The sequence below is a fragment of the Centropristis striata genome, chromosome 1 (genome assembly GCF_030273125.1).
Source record: "Centropristis striata isolate RG_2023a ecotype Rhode Island chromosome 1, C.striata_1.0, whole genome shotgun sequence".
In the NCBI taxonomy this organism is placed as follows: Eukaryota; Metazoa; Chordata; class Actinopteri; order Perciformes; family Serranidae; genus Centropristis; species Centropristis striata.
The window spans coordinates 21,049,631-21,077,479 of record NC_081517.1 but is presented as its reverse complement, the minus strand read 5'-3'; the positions used below and the strand labels follow the sequence as shown (position 1 = coordinate 21,077,479).

Sequence of the window (27,849 nt, the reverse complement as noted above, 5' to 3'; positions counted from 1 at the left end):
TATAAATCTTTACCGACGGTCACACTATGTGGGCGTGGCATGGCGGCAAAATATGGCGTCTCGCCATAACACACAAGACTGTATAACTTGCCCATAAATTGTCCAATCTGTCCCAAATTTCACACACGTGATGAGGGTCCAGCCCAGGACACACCCACGTGTCAATCGTGACACACAGTGATAGCGCCCCCTGCTGGCTACAGGAAGTAACATGTCTTACACCTACCACAAGCACAGTGGTAGGAGACACGCAATTCGGTACGCATAGGGACTGAGCCAACAGCGCCGCGTCTGATGTGCCCTCCCCTGATGCCGCCTCCCCCGACGGCTCCACTCTGCGAGGGCCCGTTCAGTACTGCGTGCAGTCCTAGTTATTATTCTTCTCCCAAATGAATTGCCTTTTTGGGGGCTTTATCATATTCAAAAAGTCACCAAATTTGAAATATACATAAATCAGATTTGAAATTTACGTATTCTGGTATTCGCGGGAATGGACCTTGCAAAATGACTCAGTAGCGCCCCCTTGAAATTTTCAAAACATCCTCACAATATAGGTTTTTTTCACGTAGACACACGAAATTTGGTACATACGTGTATCATGGGAAGACGCACCAAAAAGCCTCAAGAACCCATACTCGAAAACGTACAGGAAGACGGCCATCTTGAATTGAATATCGCACTTGTCATCGTTTTTGGCCATTTCCAGGTCGCATACTTTAACGAACTCCTCCTACAGATTTTATCCAATTGACTTCAAACTTGGTCAGTACCATCACAAGGCCTTTGGGATCAAAAGTTGTATAAATCTTTACCGTCGGTCACACTATGTGGGCGTGGCATGGCGGCAAAATATGGCGTCTCGCCATAAAACACGAGATTGTTATAACTTCTCCATTCTTTGTCCCATCGTGTCCAAACTTCTCATGCTTCATCAGAGTCCAGCCCTTAACACTTCTACATAACAATATTTCATAAAGCCCCGCCCCTTATGCTTTATCCACGCCCCCTTTCATAAAATAGCCACGTTGCATACTTTACAAAACTCCTCCTACAGATTTCACCCAATTTACTTCAAACTTGGTCAGTACCATCACAAGGCCTTTGGAATCAAAAGTTGTATAAATCTTTACCGACCGTCACACTATGTGGGCGTGGCATGGCGGCAAAATATGGCGTCTCGCCATCTAACACCAGACTGCATAACTTGTTCTTTTTATTATTTTTCTTCCCCCCAAATGATCGCATATTTCACTGCCTGAACATACCCCAAAACTCATGAAACTTTAAATATAACTCACAACTGGTGAAAAATTTTATAATCTATTGTCATCCTGATTTTTCGCCACTAGGTGGCGCTAGAATAAAGGAAAGTGCGTTTTGGCTAATAACTCCCACATACTTTATCGCACATTCAAAAAACTTATATCCACGCGTTCACTGAGTTGTGCTGAATCTCGTGATATAAGCCACTCCCATTTTCGCCTGGAGTTTTTTTTCGCAAATTCGCGAAATGTCGCAAACCTACTTTTTCGAACTCCTCCTAGGCAATTTCATCGTTTTGCACCAAACTTTGCACACAGCATCTATGGACCCTCATACCAAAAAGTTATTAAAAGAATTTTGATTACCCAAAGAATACTCAAGTTATTAAATAACAACTTCCTGCAGGTGGCGCTATTTTCAACACAAAACACGAAGTGTTGCATATCTCCACATTGGTGTCTCTGAATGACATGAAACTCAGGTTACTACTTCCCCATGAGCCCCTGAGGCTCTCTGCAAAATTTTGCGCGATGACCACTAGGTGGCGCTCTTTAAATTGAAGTATTTTATATCTCCACATCGGTTCGTCGGATTAACACCAAACTTGGTATACTTATTGTCAAAGCCCTCCTGAGGATAACCCTTGAAGATTTTATTGATCGGCCCCTAGGTGGCGCTCTGGCGGCAGTTTAATTTAATAAGTTCCACTGTGCCCAGACCACAAGACTTAAGACAATGAAATTCATAGGGGTGGTATAGACTGGCCCCTGTAACGCACACACCCCAACCGCAGCATGCCCCGACACGCGTGTACTGCGAGGGCCCGTTCAGTACTGCGCGCAGTCCTAGTTATATTTATATTCTTACATTCTTTAAATTTCTCTATATTTTTTTGTACAGTTATATTTCTATTTTTATTTAAGATTACTTGTTGTAATACTGTTGCATTTATGTACACTATCTGACACCCAGTGCGGGCAACAAAGTAAAGAATTTTATTGTGCAGGGAGACACGTTTCCTTACTGTACACATGACAATAAATCTTTGAATCTTGAATCTTGAAACCAGGCAGGGTTCTGGTAAAAATTCCAAATGCTGTAGCTTTATAGTGGTCTCAGCAGGTGACTCTGAAGAACAACAGATACAGGTTTTTTCATATGGCAGCTTCAGAAAGTGTTGAACGCCGCCCGCTGCATCCACCCAATGACCGACACCACGACACCCCACCGGTGTCAGTGGAGCACCACACATTGCTACCTGGTCTGTGGGAAACACTGCAAATTATTTACTTGTTTTGTTCTCTCCATATATGATTATCTCGGCATAGTGTATGCTAATGAAAATGTAAAATCCCAAATAGAAATAAAAATGATGCAAGCACGCATGCACACATACACACACCCCACCTCCCCTCCCGTTAAATCCCTCCTGGGTTAAATCCGCGTCGGATCCGAACAGTCTCTGCCGACAGATCCTGGGCGAATGATATCTTGTCCCCCTCATGTGTGATGTTTCGCTGCCTTGATTCGCGAAAGACCAGCTCCTTGTCCTGGAACTTTAAGAAGCGAATGAGGATAGCTTTGTTTTGGTTGGGCTTCCCAGATGCCAGTGTACGATGGACCCGCTCAAGAGTAAGCTGTCTGTCGGGGTTTAGCCCCAGCCATCGTGGCAACATGTCATTGATAAAGTCGAAGAGTGATTTTTGGCCCTCGGCTCCCTCTCGTTTGCCATAGAGCCGGAGGTTTTTTCTTCTTCCCCGGTTCTCTAAGTCGTCCACTTTGGATTCCAGGTAAGTGATCTGCTTGGTGGCAGAGTGTAGTGTGGCGCCTGTTTTGTCAAGTGTATCTTCTGCATCACGTATGCGGCGTTCAGCTTCGTCGATACGCGATGCATTGGAGGAAACATCTTGCGTCACTTCTGTCACCCTGCACTCCAATGCTGCCATTGAGTTCGCCATGCCAGTCAGACGGGTGTCAATATTGTCCAACTTTGCATCGAAGTCTGCCCGGAGCGCTTTTAGCTCGCTCAAAACTTCAGCTTTATTAGCCATATGGCTAGCTTTAGCTTCTGTGTCGCTAGTTGGATCTGGCGGAGTTGTTTTAGTACCAGTTTTGTGTCCCCGAGTGAAAATATCACACTGTGCAGTTGCAGTAGTTTTTGACATGTCAATGCCGAGGTTCTATTTTAAGAAGTTAGCAGTTTATATTAGGGTTTTAAACTAAACCGTGCACGGTTGTTTGGAGCGTTCTCGCTAAGCTGCCATTTTGGTTCCACCCACGTGACCTCTCCATCTATAAACTACAATTGGCTTTATGCACAGCTGCACTACTTCCTGAACTTCAGCCAGCTTCTTTGTTTCCTGTTTGCCATTATTGGACAAACCTGGATTAATCAGTTTGTCAGAACCCTATGCGTGATGTCACGGTGACTACATCCATTATTTATTTATCTAAAATAATTTTTGGGGCATTTTATAGCTTTACTGATGGTAAATGGACCTGCACTTAAATAGCGATTTTCTAGTCGCTTTGCGACCACTCAAAGCGCTTTACACTACAGACTGTGCTCAATCACCCTTTCACACACACATTCATACTGGTGGCAGAGGCTACCCTAAACGGTGCCATCTGCCAACATTGGTAATTCATCCACACACCGATGACCGCAGCATTTTCAAAACCAACATGGCTCAGTTCAAAATTTTGTTTCAAAACAAAACTTCTAATCTCTTCTCTGATAGAGAGATACTCAGAGTGAAAGGGGAAGACAGAGGGAAAGTGTTCCGAGCCGGATTCGAACCCGGGCAGCCCGCTCACGAGTATACAGTGTATGGTTGTCATTCATCTGCATCATCGGCAACCTATTCGATATTTGAGACGCAAGGCCTTGTCGGAACTCAAACTGTGAACTGAACTTTGATAACACCATAAGAGAGGGGTAAATGTAAACGAATGACCTCTGACCTTCCTGTATGAGGGAAGAAAGTCAGGACTGCATTGACTCTTGCTGGAGAGCCAATGCTGTGAATTACAACAGTCATAAGTCGAGTGGTGTATTTGTTGTATTGTGAAAGAACCATTTGCGATTGTGCGGTGTATGGAATATGAATGTGTTATTAAACCTGCTGAACTGAGTATTGTGTGCTTCGTGATTGGCCAGCTCACCCATTAACTTAGTGTAATCCACAAAATTGCCACGACAGTGACTATTTGTGGGTGAACATGAGTATGTTCAAGTATGAAAACAGGGAAATTTATAAAGAAGTGGACGCTTGGGCTTTGCAGTACAGATATTCATGTCCTTCATGACAATCAATGGTGTTTCATCAACAGGAATGGCAGAGCAGCATTTCTACTTCAACAACAAAGTTCCAAAGTGAACACCGCGGTGGGCGGTATATGGTAATGACAATAAGCTCGCATGGAGGAGATTAGGAGAGAAAGCGTAGTCATTTTCCTGTCTTTTTTTAAAAAAAGGGGGCACCAGAGGGTGTGTTCCAATTACTTTGGAATCACACTGCTCAGCCTCCTTGGGAAAGTTTACTCCAGGGTGCTGGAAAGGAGGCCGCTTGTCGACTTCTGAGGGGTCATGGGAGTTTGCTCATCCAGTCTACATGTGTTTTGTGGACTTCGAGAAGGCTGATGGCCGTGTCCCTCGGGGAGTACTGTGGGGGGTACTGCGGAAATATGAGGTACCTGGCTTGTAGCTATCTGGTCCCTACACTTTAAACCCTAATAAGTTCACAGAACTCAAAAATTATTTTGTAACAGATTACACAAAAATATTTTAATGATGTTTTTAAATGTTTTAAGTTTACATAAAATAAAAATTACCACGCCCGCCGATAGGGGGGGACAAACGGGTCTGCTGTCCCGGGCCCAGGGTAGGGGGGGGGGCTCATTAAATTATGGAATGATTAAAAAATAAAATGAAATAGGCCTATTTGTGGAAAAAATATGTAATAATTATTTGAGTTAAAAGCTTTTTATTTGTTTTCTTCCTAATTGTCCTTGAACTAGTGGTCAAGAACCCCCCCCACCCCCAACACAAAAATGGTTTGGCCACTGATCAAACTTTGATGTTGCCGTTTGATTTGAAGTTCGCTCAAAATGTCCGGTAAACACAAGTCCGGTGCTCAGAAACGGAAAGAAAAGAGAAGACAAGAAGAAGAAAATGGAGGCCTTATTTTATGAACAAATATTTTTTAAAAAGGTGGTGACGGTGAAGCTGGGACTAGTAAAGTGAACGTAGAGCAAGGTAAGAAACAGCGCAGCTAATGTTTACAGCCTTGTAACGTAACCTAACAAGCTCGCTCTAATGTTAACGTCCATTAGCTTGTATGAAAGCCTGACACAACACGTTATCTTTGACAGAAACAAAGTTTGGTAGCTCCGTCAGAGAGGATGAGACAGAGAGGGGAGAGATCCAGCAGCTGTCAGGTGACAGAGAGAGTGATGTGGGAGGGGCCCGCTGCCCCGGAGAGGAGGGACAGGCTACCGGTGAGAGAGAGAGAGAGTCATTTATAGTTTATTTATTTATTTAGTCAGTTATTTTCCTGCTAGTGTCAGAATTCCAATACATATGAAGAGTGTATTTAGCAACAGCGCATGTGTAGTTTGTTAATCTTAACCATTATTGTCTCTTGTCAAAGAGAGATGTGAGGAGAGGAAAGGAGAGGAGAGGAACAGGAGAGAATGTTTTTGCTTGCAATGTTTTATTAAATTAATATTTAATTTATTTTTAAGTATAAAATAGATTCATAAAGCTCATTGCACAAATAGGCTATCTGCAAAAAAGCTTTTTGTAAATCAGGGATATTATACTTGAAAGATGGGAATTAGCCCCTTATTTCAAAATATACACTCATAATCTGCAGGGTAAATAGCTGCACATTTAGTCATGGCTTATAAAGAAAGAGGAGAGGAGAGGAACAACAAGAGAAAAGGAGAGATCTGGGCCCATCTAAGATAATCTCGTCCTGGGCCCAGGCAAGACTGTCAGCTGGCCTGAAAATTACATTTGCAGTTGCCTTAAATTATCTCAATGTTATCTTATAAATATTGATATTCCTCAACTTATAATTAGGGAGTGATTCACTCAAAATTTTCAATATTTTTCAACTCATATAATGTGGGAAATACACTCAAAATTTTCAATATTCTTTAACTCACAATCTGGGGGACATGCACTCAAAATTAATTCTAAACTGAAATACTGATGTCAGCCCACTACACACAAAACGGCATGACGTCGATAATGTCATGACACTAATTGTATAGTTCTTAAACTTTTGAGCGTTCCGTACAAATTAGCTATAAAATATTGAGTCCTATACAATTAAAGTGGCATAAATCTCAACAGAGCTCAACACTTTATAGTTTGGTCAACTGCATAACGACATTTGACTGTCATGACCTTATTAGTTATGAGCTAGTACAACTGTTTGGGTTTACAGTGTATATAACCAAAGTGAGACCTGTGTCTGTATACTCGGCACAGCCTCCGCCAGGGCTGTGCCTTGTCTGGTGTGGCAGTGTTATCCGGACAAATCCAGGTTTTGGTCAGGTCTAGTACCTGAATGTCTGATGCATTAGCCAGTGCTTGGATAAATCCTGTCTTATTTAAAGCCAACAGGCAGTACCATAAGCCAAAGGAACATTGCCTTCCACTCGAATAAAAATCAAATTTGTTTTTAAATAAAAGTGTTGAGGGTAAAACATTCTCCTGTTCAGTCATCACCACACTACTGACAAAAATGACTTTAATGACATGAACATACAAAGCATCAAAGTCATACATTTGGTTTTCATTCAAACACTTTCTGGTCTCTCTGACTCCCTCACACATACTACTTTCTACACTGTAAAATTTTTTTGAAGAAATTACAGTAAAACTGTCAAATTACATCAGAAATAGGGTGTAAAATTAAAAATTGTATATCATCGTACACTGTAAAAAATGTATGTAGATTTTACGGTGACAAGCTGCTAAACCATGACAGTAAAAGACAGTAAAATGATAAATGGGTTAATTCAGTTTAAGTAACAATGAAACATTGTAAATGTATATATCAGCCAAAACAGTGTTTTTTTTACAGTTTTTTTAAAATACATTACTCCACTGTAAAAAAAAAATCTGAAAGACTGTGCCTTTCCAAAAAAAAGAATGTGTAGCAAGCTATCCATGTTTGCATAAAGCTGTTTTCTAATGTCATGAGCATGATTATGATTTATTCTACACATTGGCCATCTTTTGGCTTGCGTTAAGCTCTTATTCAGAAAAGACAGTTTACATGAACCTCTAATAAGATGATCTCACATCCTTGTACTCATGAACCTAAATAACTTTTCTGTTCTAGTGATTGACTTGCTGAAAAACATTGTAAGATGTTCCAACAATTAAAAACTATGTGATTTCTGTCCCAAACGGCATGGTATTAAACTAAACTAGGCATGCATGTTAAGAGGAGACTTATGGGTATATAACAAGGCATAGGGGAACCTTGTGAAAATTGCCATGCTAATTTTTCAGTATTTAGTAATGGCCTTCAAACTGAGTCTGCTATAGTCTAAAAAAACCAACAACTGCTGGCCGTTCAAATGCCAATGGGCTAATGGCATTAATGGCATAATCACCATTTTCTTCCTACCTTTTTTCTGTATTTATGTATATATGTAAATCTAGAAATAAGCATGTTGAACACTTAAGATACTTAAGAAATTAACTCTTAAAGCAAGATAAATTAAAGCAGCAAGCAGTGATGACCTGGCCCGAGCAGAGTGCACTGTAAACTATTTGGTTCATACCAAGATAAAAAAAAACTTTAGATTTAGAAGTGTTAGATAATTTATCTTGTTTTAAGAATTAATTTCTTATTTTAAGTGTTCAACATGGTTATTTCTAGATTTAATGATTGTAATTTAAGAAATCTTGTCAAGTGAAATTATCTGTCCATGCAGCAAGATCATTTCCCTCAGATTTACTGTTTTTATCTTGTTTTTAGACACACCTTTTTTGCTTTGCAGGTCAGGATATTGCTTTTTTATCACTTGGCCAGGAACCTTAAACGTGACCTTTTAACCTGCTTGATACTCACGTGCATGTGTGTGAGGCCTGACCGGCAACCACAACTAGAACAGACAAACTTGCATTAATACATACACACAGGGAGTGACTTCATTCATACAACTATTATTCTAAACCGACAATCCAAAACTTGGGTTGCGGGGGCCAATTTACAATTTAGGACAATTAAGAGTCACCAATTAAATCTAATGACCTGACTTGCATAACTCTGGACTGTGGGAGGAAGCTATCCACTACACCACCATGTAGCCCACTTCAGTCTAGGGCTGGGTGATATGCTGATATATTTAGGCTGAATATCGATATACAATATATATCCTGATATTTATATCACAAAGTGAGACCAAACATTCAGTCAAAGTCAAATATGACATGTCACAAGTAGTTTTTATTGGAACCATTTATTTAAGTGAACATAAATACTGTATAAAACAGGAGTACCTTTTTTTTTTTTTTTTTTTTAAATCAAAGCTCCATAAAGTGCACATTTAAATAAAAAATATCTTAAATAAAAATAGCCTATGGAATACAATAGGCCAATCTTTTTCTGAAAGAAATATATTTATATTAGAAAAGAATATTATTATTAATATTACAAAAGAACTAAATATGACAAACCCTAGTAAGGGCAACATTTATATAGAAAGAAAGAAAAAACATTTGAACTATATCGATATTTGCGATATGGTCTAATTCGATATCACATTTAAAAATATATCGATTCATCTTTTATATCGATATATCGCCCAGCCCTAGTTTATTCATCAATCTACTTTATCTTATTCATGTTCTGAGACGTATACAGCAGCTATTCTCAACATTGGGGTCGCGAGATGATTTCTGGGGGTCGCCAAATCATTTTGGAAGTCAGCTCTGTCTCCACTGTGTTAAAGTGTTCATGTGTTAATGTGTTTGTGTCTTTTTTGGTCATTTTGTTTCTTTTTTTGGTCATTTTGTGTCTTTCTTATATCATTTTGTGTCTTTTTTGGTCTATTTGTGTCTTTTTGTGGTCATTTTTTGTCATTTTGTGGTCAATTTGAGTCCTTTTTGCTTAATTTTATGTCATTTTTTGGTCATTTCGTGTCATTTGTGGTCAATTTGATTCTTTTTTTGTGTAATTTTGTGTCTTTTCTGACAAACCGCAAAGTAGCAAGTTATTACTTTCCAAGGAGTCTCTGGCTTGAAGCTGACTGTTACACACTCAGGAGGTCAGAATGGACCTTTAAACTTAGAATAAAAGTAACAAACAACGAAACAACAACAACAAAAAATATATATATTATGCACACACAGAGAGATGTTTTAGTTGTTGTCTGCTTCATTATTTGTCCAAAATTCGTCGTATCAACTGAGTTTGTATGATCTGAACTGTGAGATTGTGTTCAGTGAGGGGGGGTCACAGACAACATGCATGTTAAATTGGGGGTCGCCACTCAAAAAGGTTGAGAACTACTGGTGGACAGCACCTTAACATCAGGAAAGAACTAAAATAACAGTCATTCATTATCCTTAACCGCTTATCCGCAATTGGGTCGCAGGGTGCTGGGCCAATTCCATCTTCACAGGGCTGACGCATAGAAGCAGACACCCACACTCTCATTCACACCCACAGGCAATTTAGAGTCACAAATTAAACTTAAGTGCATGTCTTTTGACCCTCTTGCTGTGAGGCAAGAGTGCTAACCACTACACCACCATTTAGCCCACTTCATTCATTAATCTACTTTAGCTGAGTAGTGTACAGCACCTTAACACCAGGAAAGAACTAAAGCTGTGGGCTGGTCCCCCATGGATAGGTAGGGCTCCGAGGCATCCTATATCTAATAACAATGATGGAAAATAGTAATAATAATAATGAATGGATGGACAAATGAATGAATGGATGAATGAATGGACGAATGAATGAATAAACAGATAAAAACCCTCCTCCATATTGCCACTCATTGTTGTTTCTAGTATTGATACTAGCATTATTATTATTATTGTTATCATTATTATTATTGTAATTAGGGTAACAAGTTTTAGTGTAGTTATAGACGCACAGATGCGCCACCAACACGCACCAACAGCCTCATTGGCTCCCATATTAAAAACGCAGGAAGATTTCTGAAAAAGGGAGATGGAACAGTTTTTTTAGATCGCTCTAACAAAGTTATTTTTTCATTTTTCTGAAAAAAACACATATGTAGACGTTCAGGGAGAACTCAGGACGCTCAAAGTGAAGTCGGATCAATGATAGGTATCATGGTTTTGCCAAAAAGGCTTTCTGTTCAAGGCCAGAAATTCCAGTCTGTCCACCTCTGCTGTCACAGGTGTCAGTTAATTCTGTTGATTGCTTTGATCTGATTGCCTTTGATCTTTGATGTGATTACAGTTACAGATACAAACACACATGCGCGTAAGCGCGCACACTCCTCACACATGCATACACATGCTTCAAACACGCACGCACACACAAACACACACACACACACACACACACAGGTAACTTTATGCGATATTCGCTCTACACACACACACAAATACGCAGGTAAGCCCGCACACTTCTCCAGATACATGTTTCACACACTCACTCACACACACACACACACACACTTTGAGGTTAAAGGGCATAGTTTGAAGTCTCTGAAGAATCTCATCATAGTGTACACACACCGGCAGTAGCCCCCGTGGCCCTTTCAGAATTTCCCCAGAGGAATTTTTTTTTAAATTATATATATATACATATAGATATAGATATATATTTTTTTTAATTCTATTTACATATTAGTAGTACCGTTTTCTCTGCCTAATAATGATACATAGTATTTATTATATATTATCATATATTAATACTTAACTGCTAGACCTATAATTGAAACATGCACGCACACGCACGCACGCACACACACACACACACACACACACACACACACACACACACACAGAGGGGTAGCATAATTGTCGGTGTTTAATATTCACTCCCTGTCTGTCTATGTCAATGTATTGTATTATTGCACAATAAAAATAAAAACAAAAAAAAATGTTTTAAAAAAAAATGAAAGAAAAGAACTAAAATAACATCCATTATTATCCTTAACCGATTATCCATACTCATTGAGCTGGAGCCAATCCCGGCTGACATTGGGTGAGAGGCGGGGTACACTGCACCTTAAGATCTAAAATAACAAACATGACAAAATTAAGATTTGTTTTTCTCTGTCCATTCCCAACACTGTGCAGTTGGTGATAAGGTCCCAGCTGACATCAGGCTGGCGTCCATCCGCTCCACCACTCTGAGGGTGGACCAGTCCATTCTGACGGGGGAGTCTGTGTCAGTGCTCAAACACACAGACCCTGTTCCAGATCCCCGAGCTGTCAACCAGGACAAGAAGAACATGCTCTTCTCCGTGAGTCTAAACAAGCACATCTGTCTTTTCTACACTTTCAATCTACATAAAATTAGGAAAAGGTGAATGTGTTTAAATATTGGAGTTGACCAAAGTGTTTAAGTAACCCCCGTCATGGAGCATGGGCAGTTAATTTCTATGTCTTTCTCCATGTCCAGTTCGCACAGCTCTTGTTTGTTGGGTCCCATGATACTGTACGGTTGTTACATAACTGTTAAAAATTTAAGTCTGAATGCACATGCAGAAACTTACTGTGTCATTGGTGCGCACAGAGTTGAGAGTCACCTGCCAGTGAGAAGAGTAAAACAGTCCACACCAAGGTTATTGTAGTTAACAAAAACTAACAACATCATGAAAACTGGAATTGAAAAAACATTTTATAAATAAAAACAAGTTTTTAAAAAAACAACAACTAACTGAAACTGTATTGTTTGGTTACAAAACTAACTTAAGTTATAGTGAAAATGTCCTTCGTTTTCGTCTTTGTCAACTTTTTTCATACATAATCCAGTGTTTCTATTAAAGAGAATTCTGTTAGTTAACCTGCAGGAACACATGGTAAATATGTTTACTGAGACTGGGATGTCTCAGTAAACCAAAATTCAAAACACCTGGAACTTAGAGTTAATAACCTTATTGGGGCTAAGATGGATAAACCAAAGTAAATAAAGGCAAAATTTATTATGACCTCTTTGAATCTCGCACCCAACAAATACCCCATTACAAAAAAACTAAAATTAATAAAAACTAAACTAAAACTAAGCATTTTATAAAAATAAAAACTAAACTAAAACTAGTAAACTCACTCTTAAAACTAATTAAAACTAACTGGTAAATGGAGTGCAGTTATATAACGCTTTTATCCAAAGCGCTTTACACTACACACTACGCTATTTCACCCATTCACACACACATTCATACTGGTGGCAGGGGCTACCATTGCTGCCACCAGTGGGAATTCATTCACACACCAATGAACGCAACATCGGAAGCAATTTGGGGTCCAGTATCTTGCCCAAGGATACTTCAACATGTAGGCTGCCATGGTCGAGGATCGAACCACCAACCTTCCGGTTGTTGGAAGAACGCTCTCTAGAATGCCACCCCTGAATCTGAAAACATTTTTTTACAATGAAATTAAAACTAAAACTAATAAAAAATCTATTATAACCTTGGTTCACAGTTGTCAGGCAGCAGAAACTTTCCTCTCTTACTGTACCACTGAGCTGTTAATTAGATAGGAGCGCCCTTCATCTGCAACCTATACATGTCTGTGCATGCCCGTTCTGCATTATCAATCTCACCTGAAGTGAGCCTTCCTAACATAAAAGCTGTGTAATGAGTAAGAGGGAATCAAGGAAGATTAAAAGAATACATAATATATACCTTCAAGAAGTGGCGTTGCAGAATAGTGTTCTCCACTACGATTAGCATCTTATTTTTGTAAGGTTAGGTGCACTGCTGAGAGGGGGGTTTAAAAATGCGATGTGATATGAACCAAGGTTATAATAGTTTTGTATTTTTCATTAGTTATAGTTTTAATTTCGTTGTGAATTTTTTTTTCCAAATTCAGTTAGTTTTAATTGGTTTTTAGAGTGAGTTTGCTAGTTTTAAATTCGTTTTTATTTTTTAGAAAATGTTTAGTTTTAGTTTAGTTTTTATTAGTTTTAATTTTAGTTTTTTTGTAATGGGGTAGTTGTTTGGTGCGAAATTCAAGAAAGTCACAATACATTTTGCCTTGATTTCCTTTGTCTGATCCATCTCAGCCCCAATGAGTTTAAGTCATAAAACCAGATAGATGAAATACATTTCATATCAACCAAAAAAGGTTTACGTATGAAAAAAGTTGACGAAGATGAAAACGAAGGAAATAAAGGAAACATTTATTGTGACCTCTTTAAATCTGGCACCCAACAAAGAGTCCATTACAAAAAAATGAAAACTAATAACCAAGCATTTTCCAAAAAATAAAAACTAATTTAAACAATCAAACTCACTCTCAAAGGAATTAAAAGTAACTCAATTTAAAAACAAAAAATCACAACGAAATTAAAACTAAAACTGATTAAAAAATCCAAAACTATTATAACATTGACTTAGAGACAGACTAACTCATGGTTACACTGAAGTCCAAAAGAGCATTGACACTCTAAAAGTGCCTTCCAAAAGACTGTGCTCCTCAACAAAAACTAAAAGAAGTTTTTGTTAACGCAGAAACTGTGAAAAACTTTAATCACCTGATAATGTAATAAATTCCCTTTCTTGCCAATCGAATCTAGTAAGGAGATGAAAGAAGTACTAAGGCTATCATTATCAACGTCAACATGAATATTAAAATCACCTCCAATAATTACCTTTTCTGTAATTAGTACTAGGCTTGATAAAAACTCAGAGAATTGTCATAAAAATTCTGAATATGGACCGGGAGGCCGGTAAACTATGACAAATAGGATTGGCTGTTGGTTTTTCCAGGTTGGGTGTGAAAGACTGAGAACAAGGCTTTCAAATGAGTTGTAGTTTAATTTAGGTTTTGGGGTAATTAGGAGGTTTGACTCATATATCGCTGCAACTCCTCCTCCTCGGCCTGTGCCACGAGGGATATGAGTATTAATATGACTAGGAGGAGTAGATTCATTAAGGCTAACATCTTCTTCATCACGCAGCCAGGTTTCAGTTAGACAAAGTAAGTCAATATTGCAATCTAATACTAACTCATTTACTAATAAAGATGATGAGGATCTGATGTTAAAGAGTCCACATTTAATTGTTTTGGGTTTTTGTTCATTTGCAGTTGAAGTTTAAATTTTTATCAGGTTGTTTTGGGTAACTCCTCTTTTGTTAGAACCTGGTTTAAATAACTTAGCTTTGGGAGGACGGGGGACAGACACAGTCTCTATGGGGTTTTCGGTGGGTGACTGCTCTAAGGGAAGTGCAGAGAAGTGTTTTACACTGCGACTCTGCCTCCTGGTCTCAACTCTGACTTGTCACGGGTTTGGACCGCTAATAAACTTGGTCAGGTTGCTAGATATGAGAGCAGCTCCATCCAAAGTGGGATGAACACCATCTCTCCTAATAAGACCAGGTCTCCTCCAGAAAGTTTGCCAATGATTAACGAAGTCCACATTGTTTGCTGGACACCACCTCGACAACCAGCGCTGGAACAATGAAATGCGGCTACACATATCATTGCTGTTCAACATGTTGAACTTAAAATAAGAAATGGACTCTTAAAACAAGATAAATTAACTAACACTTCTAAAACTAGTGTGTTTTTTTTTTCTTGGTAAGAAAAAAATAATTTGCAGTGCAAATCTTGTCAAGTGAAATTATCTTTGCATGCAGCAAGATCATTTCCCTCAGATTTAGTGTTTTTATCTTGTTTTTAGACACACCTTTTTTTTCAGTGTATTAACAGTATTATTAATGAGTTAATATTTATACCAAAATTGATGATATATCATAATTATTGTGAGAAACCAAGCTATTCTGTTTAACAGCAAATTTTAAAACTAGTGTACAAAACTAATGTTTCTAGTACCTTCTTGCCTGGCATGGTCACCTAAACTGTAGATCTAAATAAACTTTCTAGCATTGTGTCAGTGCTAAGCAAAAAAAACGTGAGGAAGAAATGAGGACACCTCTTCCCTCTGACAACTAAAGATATACTTACGAAGTCAATCAAAAAATAAATACTCTCAATTCCACAATGTGAATGATGAGATTTACACCACAGACATTTACTGTGTCTACTAGCTTCTTGTTTGCATTTTATTTCCATGTTACTGGTGAGACTGTGTGTGTGTGTGTGTGTGCATGTGTGTGTGTTTGTCTATGATATCTGTCAGAGCTCACACTGCTCTGACAGAGCTAGTGATGTTTTATTTACAGACTGCAGGTGTATACTGCCCTACAAAGTCTAACTGCAGTTAATACGTAAAGGGTTTAACTGAGAAAAACGGCTTTAAAGTTTTTTTAATGTTTTTTAACTGGCCCAGCCAAATGTGTCATAGGTAGATAAGTGATACAACACATATTTCTACATGTATTGATGATGTCATTTTTCTGCTCAAAAATACGGTGGCCTGGAAGTGCAAAACACTTTTACAAAGTGTGAAACACTTTTACAAAGCTTGAGACAAATTTACATTTGAGAAAACACTTTTACAAATGACAAAACACTTTTACAAACACTGAAAACAAATTTACAAGTGGCAAAACACTTTTACAATTGACAAAACACTTTTACAAATGACAAAACACTTTTACAAGTGACAAAACACTTTTACAAATGACAAAACACTTTTACAAGTGGTGAAACACTTTTACAAATGACAAAACACTTTTACAAATGACAAAACACTTTTACAAATGACAAAACAAATTTACATTTCAAAAAACAAATTTACATTTCAAAAAACAAATTTGCAAGTCCCAAAACACTTTTACAAATCAATTTTCAACCGGAAAAGGAATGTACCGGCTCCAGGGCGGAACCTGGACGGGCCAATCCCCGGGAGCGACAACTCTTAGTCCCGCCCACCGGGGATGCATGGAGAAACGCAAGTGAGGGAAGCGAGGAGAGGAGAAACAATTTAACAGACATGGGACGTCCTTCCCTCCGAAGCGTCAGGTGAAGCGACGTCCGTTTCCAATGACGGCGGCAGCAGATCACAGCTGGATCAGCTGTCAGTCGCTTTAACAGCTGGAGACATGCACTAATGATAATAATAATAAGTGTCTTCTCTGTTTAACAAACACCTGCACATGAATAACAACCTCCATGGTGTATTTATACTGTGAACTGTGTCCAGCTCAGGGTCACGGGAATGCCTTTATATTATTTATTTATTATTATTTTATTAGGAAGGCGTATTAGGGCCAAGTGTGAAAAAAAAATACGGACCGGGGGAAGGGGGGTAAAACTGGTCCATGCCTCACTGGGTTCGTCCGGTGCCACAAATGCAGGCACACACACACTTCAAAGATGAATAAAGATTCCATAAACCCGGCTCCATGGCACGCGTAAAGACGCATCACATGAGAATGCCCGTGAGGAATGAAGGCTGGGAACAATAAACCTGCTGCTGTGAAAAAAGTTTAGACGAACGTTACACACTGTAACTGAAAACAAGGGGCAGAGGAGGTCTGACCAGGTCTGGTCCAGTCACCGGGAGCGACAGATTTATTATTATTAAAGTAAAAAAAAAAAAAACAGTAAAGAGTATGAGAGTCTGTCCGTCAGCAAGAAACACTATTACATTGTTTGTCATTTTCATCAGTCCGACGTGAGGCTGATCCTTGCTGGGTGTAGCTTTGATCTGAGTGACATAATTTACATTTTACCTTAATCATCTAACCTAATAAAATATTGGCCGGTGTTCAGCGGACACAGTCATGTTCTGGGATATCAAATAATTAATTTATCACCGGGATCGTCTACTACGACGGCGTATTAGGGCCATGTATTTAAAAAAAAAAAAAATATATATATATATATATATATTTATATATATATATATTGACCCAGGGGAGAAGGGCCCAGCCACCATGGCATGCTTAAAAACACATAACATGAGGTGATGGTATTACATCACCACATTTCATTGATTTCTACCCGCGGGATGTCTCTTCTTCTCCATCACTCGCTCTGTTTTGGATGTTTTATCAGAGTGATCCGACTGACACTCCCCTCCTCCTCGCCTTCACACGGAGCGCTGTCTCTCTTTCAGACCTCCTCTGCTCCTTGCTTGACAGTTACAGTGTGTAACTAAACTTTTTTCACAGCAGCAGGTTTATTGTTCCCAGCCTTCATTCCTCACGGGCATTCTCATGTGATGCGTCTTTACGCGTGCCAAATAATAATAAATAAATAATATAAAGGCATTCCCGTGACCCTGACCTGGACACAGTTCACAGTATAAATACACAATGGAGGTTGTTATCCATGTGCAGGTGTTTGTTAAACAGAGAAAACACTTATTATTATTATTATTATTAGTGCATGTCTCCAGCTGTTAAAGCGACTGACAGCTGATCCAGCTGTGATCTGCTGCCGCCGTCATTAGAAACGGACGTCGCTTCACCTGACGCTTCGGAGGGAAGGACGTCCCATGTCTCTTAAATCGTTTCTCCTCTCCTCGCTTCCCTCACTTGCGTTTCTCCATGCATCCCCGGTGGGCGGGACTAAGAGTTGTCGCTCCCGCTGATTGGCCCGTCCAGGTTCAGCCCTGGAGCCGGTACATTCCTTTTCCGGTTGAAAATTGATTTGTAAAAGTGTTTTGGGACTTGTAAATTTGTTTTTTGAAATGTGAATTTGTTTTTTGAAATGTAAATTTGTTTTGTCATTTGTAAAAGTGTTTTGTCATTTGTAAAAGTGTTTTGTCATTTGTAAAAGTGTTTCACCACTTGTAAAAGTGTTTTGTCATTTGTAAAAGTGTTTTGTTATTTGTAAAAGTGTTTTGTCAATTGTAAAAGTGTTTTGCCACTTGTAAATTTGTTTTCATTGTTTGTAAAAGTGTTTTGTCATTTGTAAAAGTGTTTTCTCAAATGTAAATTTGTCTCAAGCTTTGTAAAAGTGTTTCACACTTTGTAAAAGTGTTTTGCACTTCCAGGCCACCATACAAAAATCATGACGATTTATTTGACCTTTGACACTAAAAATGTAGTTACTACACTCTGGTTTTGCTGCAAAAGGTTCTAATAGTAATGCAAAAACAGAGTGCAGTAACTATAATGTTGTTGTCTTCTTTCAGCTTTTATTTTTTGTTTTCAGTGAATAAACATTTTCAAATGGATTTTGTTATCAGTGTATTTAAAAATGTTTAACAACTCTATTCAAAGATGTGTGTATTTTAGACTTAATATGATAAAGAAATGTTATAGTTCAGTCTTAATATAATTTTATTTCACTTTTTTACTTCATCTCTATCTAGATAATAATATCCATTTTAAATAAACTTATAATTGCTATTATTTGTATGTTTAAATTAGTATATATACCCAAAGCAGACTGTGGTAAGTGCTATTACTGCTTGGTTTTGAGTTTGATTTTGTGGTTTTTATATAATTATTTCTCTGAAATAAAGCAAAATTGAAATCTTAAACTCATAAGATAAAACAGACATCAAGGAGTTCATTTTTAGTTATAACTCAATTTTGACCAAAAATGTAGTTACAGCAGTTAGACTTTGTAGGGCAGTATAGGTAGTCCTGACACATCATGTAGAACCTGATAATATAATAAATTCCCAATAATGTAATAGCACCGATAATGTAATAAAAATCTGCACTCGAGTCCATTGAAAATGTAATAAAACCTGATAATGTAATAACTTCCCGATAATGTAATAAAGTGCATTTCCCAATAATGTAATATACTTTTTTTTTTTTTTTTTTTTACCAATAATGTAATAAAGTATAACATTAATGGGAGGTTATTACATTATCAGGTTAGCCTTCATTTCGCAAGTCCTGACAATGTAATAATTCCCCAATATTGTAATAATTTAACAGCAGAACCCATTACTTGGGTTCAAGTGGTGATACTGTGTAGGCAACTCTAGCTCAGGAGCTCTAGCGCCACCAACAGGTCAAAGTTGAATGTTTATTAACTTTTGACCCGTTCATCTGTTTTTCACAAAGGATGTATCACTGGAACCCTTGGGCCAATCCGAGCTCACTGCATCCTCAATGGGGTTTTTCAGCCATATTGGATTTTCCGGCATCTTTGATTTGATCAAAAACCTTCCATTAATGGCATTTATTACATTATCAGGTTCTACACATCACATTTCTCTTTGACACACTGCTGAACACCTACAGATGTCTCAATGTTTGCTCTGATAACAACAAGTTCATGACTTTTGCCCAGGGCACCAACATTGCAGCGGGCCGTGCCATTGGTGTTGTGGTGGCAACAGGGGTGCAGACAGAGATTGGGAAAATCCGAGATGAGATGGCCTCCACTGACCCTGAAAGGACCCCACTCCAACAGAAACTAGACCAGTTTGGAGAACAGCTGTCTAAGGCAAGGACCTGTGTGTGTATTCTAGTGTTTGAACTTGTATTTGGATTCATTGTATAACCTCAAGCATCTATCTGTGTTCCTTACTGACACCTGCAGGTCATCAGTGTGATCTGTGTGGCAGTGTGGGCCATCAACGTGGGACACTTTAATGACCCGGTCCATGGAGGCAGCTGGCTGAGAGGAGCTGTTTACTATTTCAAGATTGCTGTTGCACTGGCTGTAGCTGCCATACCAGAAGGTCAAACATCTAATCTATCTATCCATACAGAAAAATCCCTTCTTACACATGTGGGTAGGGTTGCCAACCTTCCCTTGAAAAACAGAATCATCCCGTTATCATGTTATGCACTTATATAGCGCTTTTATCCACAGCGCTTTACACTACACACTACGCTCATTCACCCATTCACACACACATTCATACTGGTGGCCGAGGCACACTGGTGCCACCTGCCACCATTGGGAATTCATTCACACACAGATGAACGCAGCATCGCGAGCAATTTGGGGTTCAGTATCTTGCTCAAGGATACTTCGACATGTAGGCTGCCATGATCAGGGATTGAACCACCATGCTTCCAATCAGAAGACGACCTCTCTACAAACTGAGCCACAGCTGCCACACTGAGCTGGCCTGCCACATTTTTTAGAAACAAAAGCACCCGTCCCGTATTGAGATGAAAAGGGACGCACTTTGTCCCGTATTATTGTGACAGTCAAAAAATAGTCAGTAAATGGCAATGAAAAATGAATAACAGGGGGCTCTATATGTAAACTTATGGTAAACACCTTCAAGCAGCAATGCCACTAGTATTCCTCCGACAAAAAAACAGAAAAGGATGCAAAAATACTGAGGAATGGGAAAAACACCTGGGTGGGAAAAAGTGTGTGATAACATCTATAAAGCGCACTGCAAGGTGTGTCGGCACTCTTTTTCCATAGCCCATGGTGGACTGACTGATCTGAAACAACATGCTTCCAGTACTGCGGTCACGCCATCTGCACTTTTCTAGTGCGCAATTACATTGCACTTTACGGTAGCCCTTTTGTCAGCTGCATGACTCCAAAATATTCATTCAATTCAAATCAAATCAATTTTATTTATATAGCCCAAAATCACAAATCACAGATTTGCCTCAAAGGGCTTCACAGACTGTACATGGTACGACACCCTCTGTCCTTAGACCCTCACATCGGCCAGGGAAAAACTCCTTTAAAAAACCCTTTTAGCAGGGGAAAAAATAAGAAGAAACCTCAGGGAGAGCGACAGAGGAGGGATCCATCTCCCAGGACGGACAGACGTGCAATAGATGTCGTTGTACAGGGCAGGTCAACAGAGTAGAATAGAGTAGATAGAGGTTGGGGGGGGGCAATAGAGAGAGAGAGGGAGAGAGAGAGAGAGAGAGGAGCAGGAGGGGGGGGGGGGCAGCAGCAGGTGATGAAGCGCCACCATTGGCCAGTAGTGATGGTGAGTGGACCAGGAGAGGAGCATTCCCATCTGGGGCCGAACCAGATCCACGGCAGTGAGACCAGCAGGAGTGATGGAGCAGGACCACAGCTCCACACCCTGTGAAGAGAGAGCAGAGAAAAGTGCGAGTATTCTGGGAAAATAAAAGCTTGTGTCATGTATTATTGGGACAGAGAGAAAGAGGGCCCCGGTGGCATAACTAGGGGCTGGTCCAAGGCAGGCCTCGGCCAGCACTAACTATAGGCTTTGTCAAAGAGGAAAGTTTTAAGTTTACTCTTGAATAAAGAGAGGGTGTCTGCCTCCCGAACTGAGACTGGGAGATGATTCCACAAGAGAGGAGCTTGATAACTGAAGGCTCTGGCTCCCAATCTAGTTTTAAGGACTTTAGGAACCACAAGTAACATAGAATTTTGGGTGTGTAGTGCTCTAGAAGGGTAATATGGCATTATGAGGTCTTTAAGATATGATGGTGCCTGACCATTTAGAGCTTTGTAAGTAAGAAGAAGGATTTTAAACTCAATTCTGGATTTTACAGGGAGCCAGTGCAGTGAAGCTAGAACAGGAGAAATATGATCTCTTTTCTTGGTTCTTGTCAGTACACGAGCCGCAGCATTTTGGACTAACTGAAGAGTTTTAAGGGATTTATTGGAGCAGCCTGACAGTAAGGAATTACAGTAATCTAACCTTGAAGTAACAAAAGCATGAACTAATTTTTCTGCATCCTTTTGAGACAGGATGTGTCTAATTTTTGTAATATTACGTAGGTGAAAAAATGCAGTCCTTGAAGTTTGTTTTATATGGGAGTTAAATGACAGATCCTGATCAAAGATAACTCAGAGATTCCTTATGGTGGTGTTGGAGGCCAGGGTAATGCCATCGATGCTAATTAAGTCTTTGGATAATGAGTTTCGGAGGTGTTCGGGTCCCAGCACAATCACTTCAGTTTTTTCAGAGTTTAACATTAGGAAGTTGTGGACCATCCAGGTTTTTATGTCTTTAAAGCATGCATTAAGTTAAGCTAGCTGATCAGTTTCACCTGGCTTGATTGATATATATAACTGAGTGTCATCAGCATAACAATGAAAGTTAATTGAATGTTTTCTAATTATATTATCTAGAGGGAGCATATAAAGGGTGAATAAAATTGGTCCAAGCACAGAACCCTGTGGAACACCGTGGTTAACATCAGTGTGCACGGAGGATTCATTGTTCACATGAACAAATTGGAAACGGTCTAATAAGTACGATTTAAACCAGCCCAGTGCCGTTCCTCTAATGCCAATTACATGTTCCAGTCTCTGTAATAGGATACGATGGTCAATTGTATCAAATGCAGCACTCCGATCTAGTAAGACAAGGACTGAGACAAGTCCATTATCAGAAGAAATTAAAAGGTCATTTGTAATTTTTACCAATGCTGTTTCTGTGCTATGATGAGTTCTGAATCCTGACTGGAAGTCCTCATATAGACTATTGTGTTGAAGAAAATCACAAAGCTGATTTGCGACTGCTTTTTCCAGGATCTTAGAGAGGAAGGGGAGGTTAGATATTGGTCTATAGTTTGCTAAAACGCCAGGATCTAAATGAACCTTTTTGAGAAGAGGTTTAATTACAGCTACTTTAAATGATTGTGGCACATAGCCTGTTAATAATGACAAGTTGATTGCATCTAAGAAAGAAGTACCCGTTAAAGGTAGAACCTCTTTAAGCAGCCTTGTTGGTATGGGGTCTAGGAGACAGGTTGACGGTTTAGATGAAGAAATCATTGAGGTTAGTTGTTGGAAAGTGATGGGAGCGAAGCGATCTAAATATTTATCAGGGTTTATACCCGTTTCTAAGGCTCCAGGGTTTAAGGATGCCTCAGTACCAGTTAATGGCAGGAGGTAGTGCATTTTATTTCTAATAGTTATAATTTTCTCATTGAAAAAGCTCATAAAATCATTACTATTGAGGGCTATAGGAATACATGGTACAATAGAGCTGTGACTCTCTGTCAGCCTGGCTACAGTGCTGAAAAGAAATCTTGGCTTGTTCTTATTTTTCTCAATTAATGAGGAATAATAGGCTGATCTGGCTTCACGGAGGATTTTCTTATATGTTTTAAGACTGTCCTGCCAGGTTAAAAGAAATTCATCCAGCTTAGTTGAATGCCATTTCCTTTCGAGCTTTCGTGAAATTTGCTTCAGTTCACGGGTTTGAGAATTGTACCATGGAGTTAACTTTTTCTGTTTTATTATTTTATTTTTTAGTGGGGCAATAAAATCTAGCGTTGTTCGCAGTGAATCTGCAGTACTGTCGACAAAGTTATCAATTAGGGAGGGACTGAAGTTAACATAGTCCTCTATTATGTTGGAGCACGACAAAGAGTTAAAGGCAGGTGGAATCACTTCCTTGAACTTAGCTACAGCACTATCAGATAGACATCTAGTGTAGAAACTCTTGCTTATTAGCAAGTAGTCCAATAGCAGGACTTCAAAAGTTATTAAATAATGGTCTGATAACACAGGATTTTGTGGGAAAACTATTAAATGTTCAATTTCAATCCCATACGTCAACACAAGGTCGAGGGTGTGGTTAAAAGAATGAGTGGCTTCATGAACTTTCTGATTAAAGCCAATCGATTCTAGTAAGGAGATAAAAGCAGTACTAAGGCTATCATTATCAACGTCAACATGAATATTAAAATCACCTACAATAATTACCTTATCTGTAATTAGTACTAGGCTTGATAAAAACTCAGAGAATTGTGATAAAAATTCTGAATATGGACCGGGAGGCCGGTAAACTATGACAAATAGGATTGGCTGTTGGTTTTTCCAGGTTGGGTGTGAAAGACTGAGAACAAGGCTTTCAAATGAGTTATAGTTTAATTTAGGTTTTGGGGTAATTAGAAGGTTTGACTCATATATCGCTGCAACTCCTCCTCCTCGGCCTGTGCCACGAGGGATATGAGTATTAATATGACTAGGAGGAGTAGATTCATTTAGGCTGACATATTCTTCATCACGCAGCCAGGTTTCAGTTAGACAAAGTAAGTCAATATTGCAATCTGATATTAACTCATTTACTAATAAAGCTTTAGATGATAAGGATCTAATGTTTAAGAGTCCACATTTAATTATTTTGGGTTTTTGTTCATTTGCAGTTGAAGTTTAAATTTTTATTAGGTTATTTTGGGTAACTCCTCTTCTGTTAGAACCTGGTTTAAATAACTTAGCTTTGGGAGGACGGGGGACCGACACAGTCTCTATGGGATTTTGGGTGGATGACTGCTCAAAGGGAAAGGCAGAGAAGTGTTTTACACTGCGACTCTGCCTCCTGGTCTCAACTCTGACTTGTCACGGGTTTGGACCGCTAATAAACTTGGTCAGGTTGCTAGATATGAGAGCGGCTCCATCCAAAGTGGGATGAACACCATCTCTCCTAATAAGACCAGGTCTCCTCCAGAAAGTTTGCCAATGATTAACGAAGCCCACATTGTTTGCTGGACACCACCTCGACAACCAGCGCTGGAGCGATGAAATGCGGCTACACATATCATCGCTGGTCAAATTTGGCAGGGGACCAGAGAAAACTACGGAGTCCGACATGGTTTTGGCATATGCACACACCGATTCCACATTAATTTTTGTGACCTCCGATTGACGTAACCGGGTGTCATTACTGCCGACGTGAATAACCACTTTACTGTATTTACGTTTATCCTTAGCCAGCAGTTTCAAAAAGGATTCAATGTCGCCCGCTCTGGCCCCCGGGATGCACTTAACTATGGTGCCTGGTTTCGCTAACTTCACGTTCCGAAGAATGGAGTCGCCAATGATCAGAGTTGGCTTCTCAGTAGGTGTGTTACTGAGTGGGGAGAATCTGTTGGAGACGTGAAGCGGTTGGTGGTTAACCATCGTGGGCCTCGGCTTCTGACTATTCCCCCTTCGGACATTCACCCAGCCGTCCGGCCGCTCGGGAGGTGTCGGGGAACGGCTAGCTACGCTATGTCGGCTCGCACCAGCTAAGGGCGACTGGCTAACTGCTGCAGTTAACTTTACCAAATTAGTTTCCATGGTGCGGAGCCGCACTTCTAGTTCACTAAGCCTCGCCTCCAACACAGCTAAAGCACTACACTTATTACAAGTACCATTATCATTAAAGGAGGCTAAGCAGTCACTAAACATTTGACACACCGGGCAAGAGAGAGCAGGAGAGTGAGGGGGAGAAGACATGGTTAGCAGCTAGGCTAAGTAGCTAACACAACTGAGTAGTATCAGACAGATAAGATTAGCGACAAAGTCGCTACAAGGAGCAGATAGATACAGGTGCTTAAGTAAAACTAGCGTATGTATAAATGAAGCGGACAGGTATCCGTTATAGTGTGTAACTTTTAACAGAGTTAACTGTATTTAGCAAGAGCAGCAAACAAGCACAGCACTACACTACGAGCACACACAGAAACACCGGAAGTGACACAATACGCTCACCTTAGCACGTCCAATTGTTTTCATGCTGCTCCAATAAAATAAGTAAATCAAATTGTTATCAGCAAACTCCAGTGCATTCTTGATCGTGGTGATCTCCAGGGTGGAGGCAGGAAAAATTTGCTTTTTGTTGCCTCAGGTGTGGGATCAGCAACAAGGTGTCACTGTGGCTGTTAACACAGCCGGATCAGAGACCTGCACCATGTCAGAAGGTCCCTCAACACACGCTCCTTCTAAACGCCATCGTTATTGAATATTGTAAGAGCCGTTAGAGCTGTCAGTGCGTAATGAGTGCCAAAATCATTTTTACGCATCAGTTTATAAGCCACACTTAACTTGTTGTCCCAGTTAAACATCACATACGGGACCAAATATGCACCACACCTGACTTATTGTGAAAGGATTTCCCACACACGTTTTTTTCTCCGGGGAGAGGGATCTGTGCGTCATGGATCTCTTTACACCTGCAGCGTTAACATCTCCATGTTAAACCAAAGGGGAAGCAGACGGCGATTGGCACTTTGACACAGTTATTAAAGCAGGTTAACTGTGAAAAATGTGTGCGCTCCATAATCAGAATCACAAGTACTTTATTGATCCCCGGAGGGAAATTCGGTAGATATAAAAATATTGGAAATATATAGACTTAAGAAAATATACAATCTTAACATCAAAACATATAGACTTCAATATACTATCATTGCACAAGTAAGCAGCAGTACGCAGGTGAAGTCTAAAATATGATAGATGAAAAAAAATCATCTATCCCCTCATATTTAGAATCAGTTATTGATGTGGGAAAACGGCATTTTCCCTCCATTTTCCGAGAGCTATAAACTATAAAAATAATGCCAGTTGTGTGTAGTATGAGTTTAGACATGAAACACGTTTTAAATAGAGCATAAAAGACAGTAGCGTGCGTGCGTACGCAATGTTTTTGTGTGTACGCAGCGTTGATACATGAGGCCCCAGGTCCCCATGTGTTCATGACAATTTCATACCTTTTTACTGAACCAATTTGGAATTATGGAATGCCATAATCTTCCAAATGGTCATTCAATTGCATTCATGCTGCATTTTAAAAGCCAACAAAAGGAGTAAATCAAATTGTTATCAGCAAACTCCACTACATCTTTGAAGAACAGGGCCTAATTGTTATTTGTATTAAAGTGAATTGCTGTATAATAATTTATTTTCCATGTATTCATGTCACACAAAAATATGCATCTAATTCAATTCAGGTTTGAGTCAAATCATTAAAAAAAATAATTTCACTCACAAAAAAGGGGCTAAAAAATGTCACCATGCCAGGATGGGTGAAGGCAATCTGGTCAGCCAGCCCAATGAGGGGTCCCTTATTTATTTTTCAGGGTGTTGGCAACCCAACATGTGGGTGTCCTATGTTTTTACTGTTGTTGGGTTATTTCATGTCATTACAAAGACAGGTGTCTTTTTTTAAGCTGGAGTGTGGGGTTTTAACATACTAATAAACATTCAGGCCCTCTCCAAATATATCCACACATTTAATCTCAGTTGTTTAGGCCTCCCATTTCTCTGCTGTCTGTGCTGATACACCCGTGCTGTTGCATCAGAACTAAATTACTGCTCTTGGACAGGTTGATATATCAAAAATACTAGTTCAGTGGCAGTTATTTGCATGGAAAGACTTGAAGGGAACATTCCTGGGGGGTGCAGGCCAAGGTTGTTATAGTTAACAAAAAGTAATGAGAACTAGAATTGAAAAAACACTTTCGTTAACTGAAATAAAAATAAATACGAGAGTTTTTAAAAAAAACGATAACTAACTGAAACTGTATTGTGTGGGTACAAAACTAACTAAAACTAACTAGAATTATAGTGAAAATGTCCTCCGTTTTCTTCTTTGTCAACTTTTTTCATACATAATCCAGTGTTTCTATTTCTCCACCGCTGAGTGTGTGTTCCTGCTTTGTGGGCTTCCAGGAGAAGCGTGAGTGAAATTACCGTAATGACACCATATTGGCTGTAAAGACCAGCTTTAAACTAAAACTAATGAAAAATCCCAAACTATTATAACCTTGGTGCAGGCACAGTGACGTTGAGCCATAAGAGGGCGACAAAAGTTCTACACTGCAGGTTAAAAAACACTGAGCTGGCAAAAATCCATT

General features: G+C 39.4%; 1 protein-coding gene across 1 annotated transcript in view; it reads left to right on the top strand.

Annotated features, from left to right (window-relative positions):
• Positions 1–27,849, top strand: part of si:dkey-28b4.8 (sarcoplasmic/endoplasmic reticulum calcium ATPase 2) — an 83,530-nt gene that overhangs the window by 40,264 nt on the left and 15,417 nt on the right. Inside the window, exons 7-9 of the mRNA XM_059334276.1 lie at positions 11,573–11,739; positions 19,610–19,765; positions 19,862–20,003. Coding sequence (XP_059190259.1) covers positions 11,573–11,739; positions 19,610–19,765; positions 19,862–20,003 — 465 coding nt within the window. The remainder of the gene's footprint in view (positions 1–11,572; positions 11,740–19,609; positions 19,766–19,861; positions 20,004–27,849) is intronic.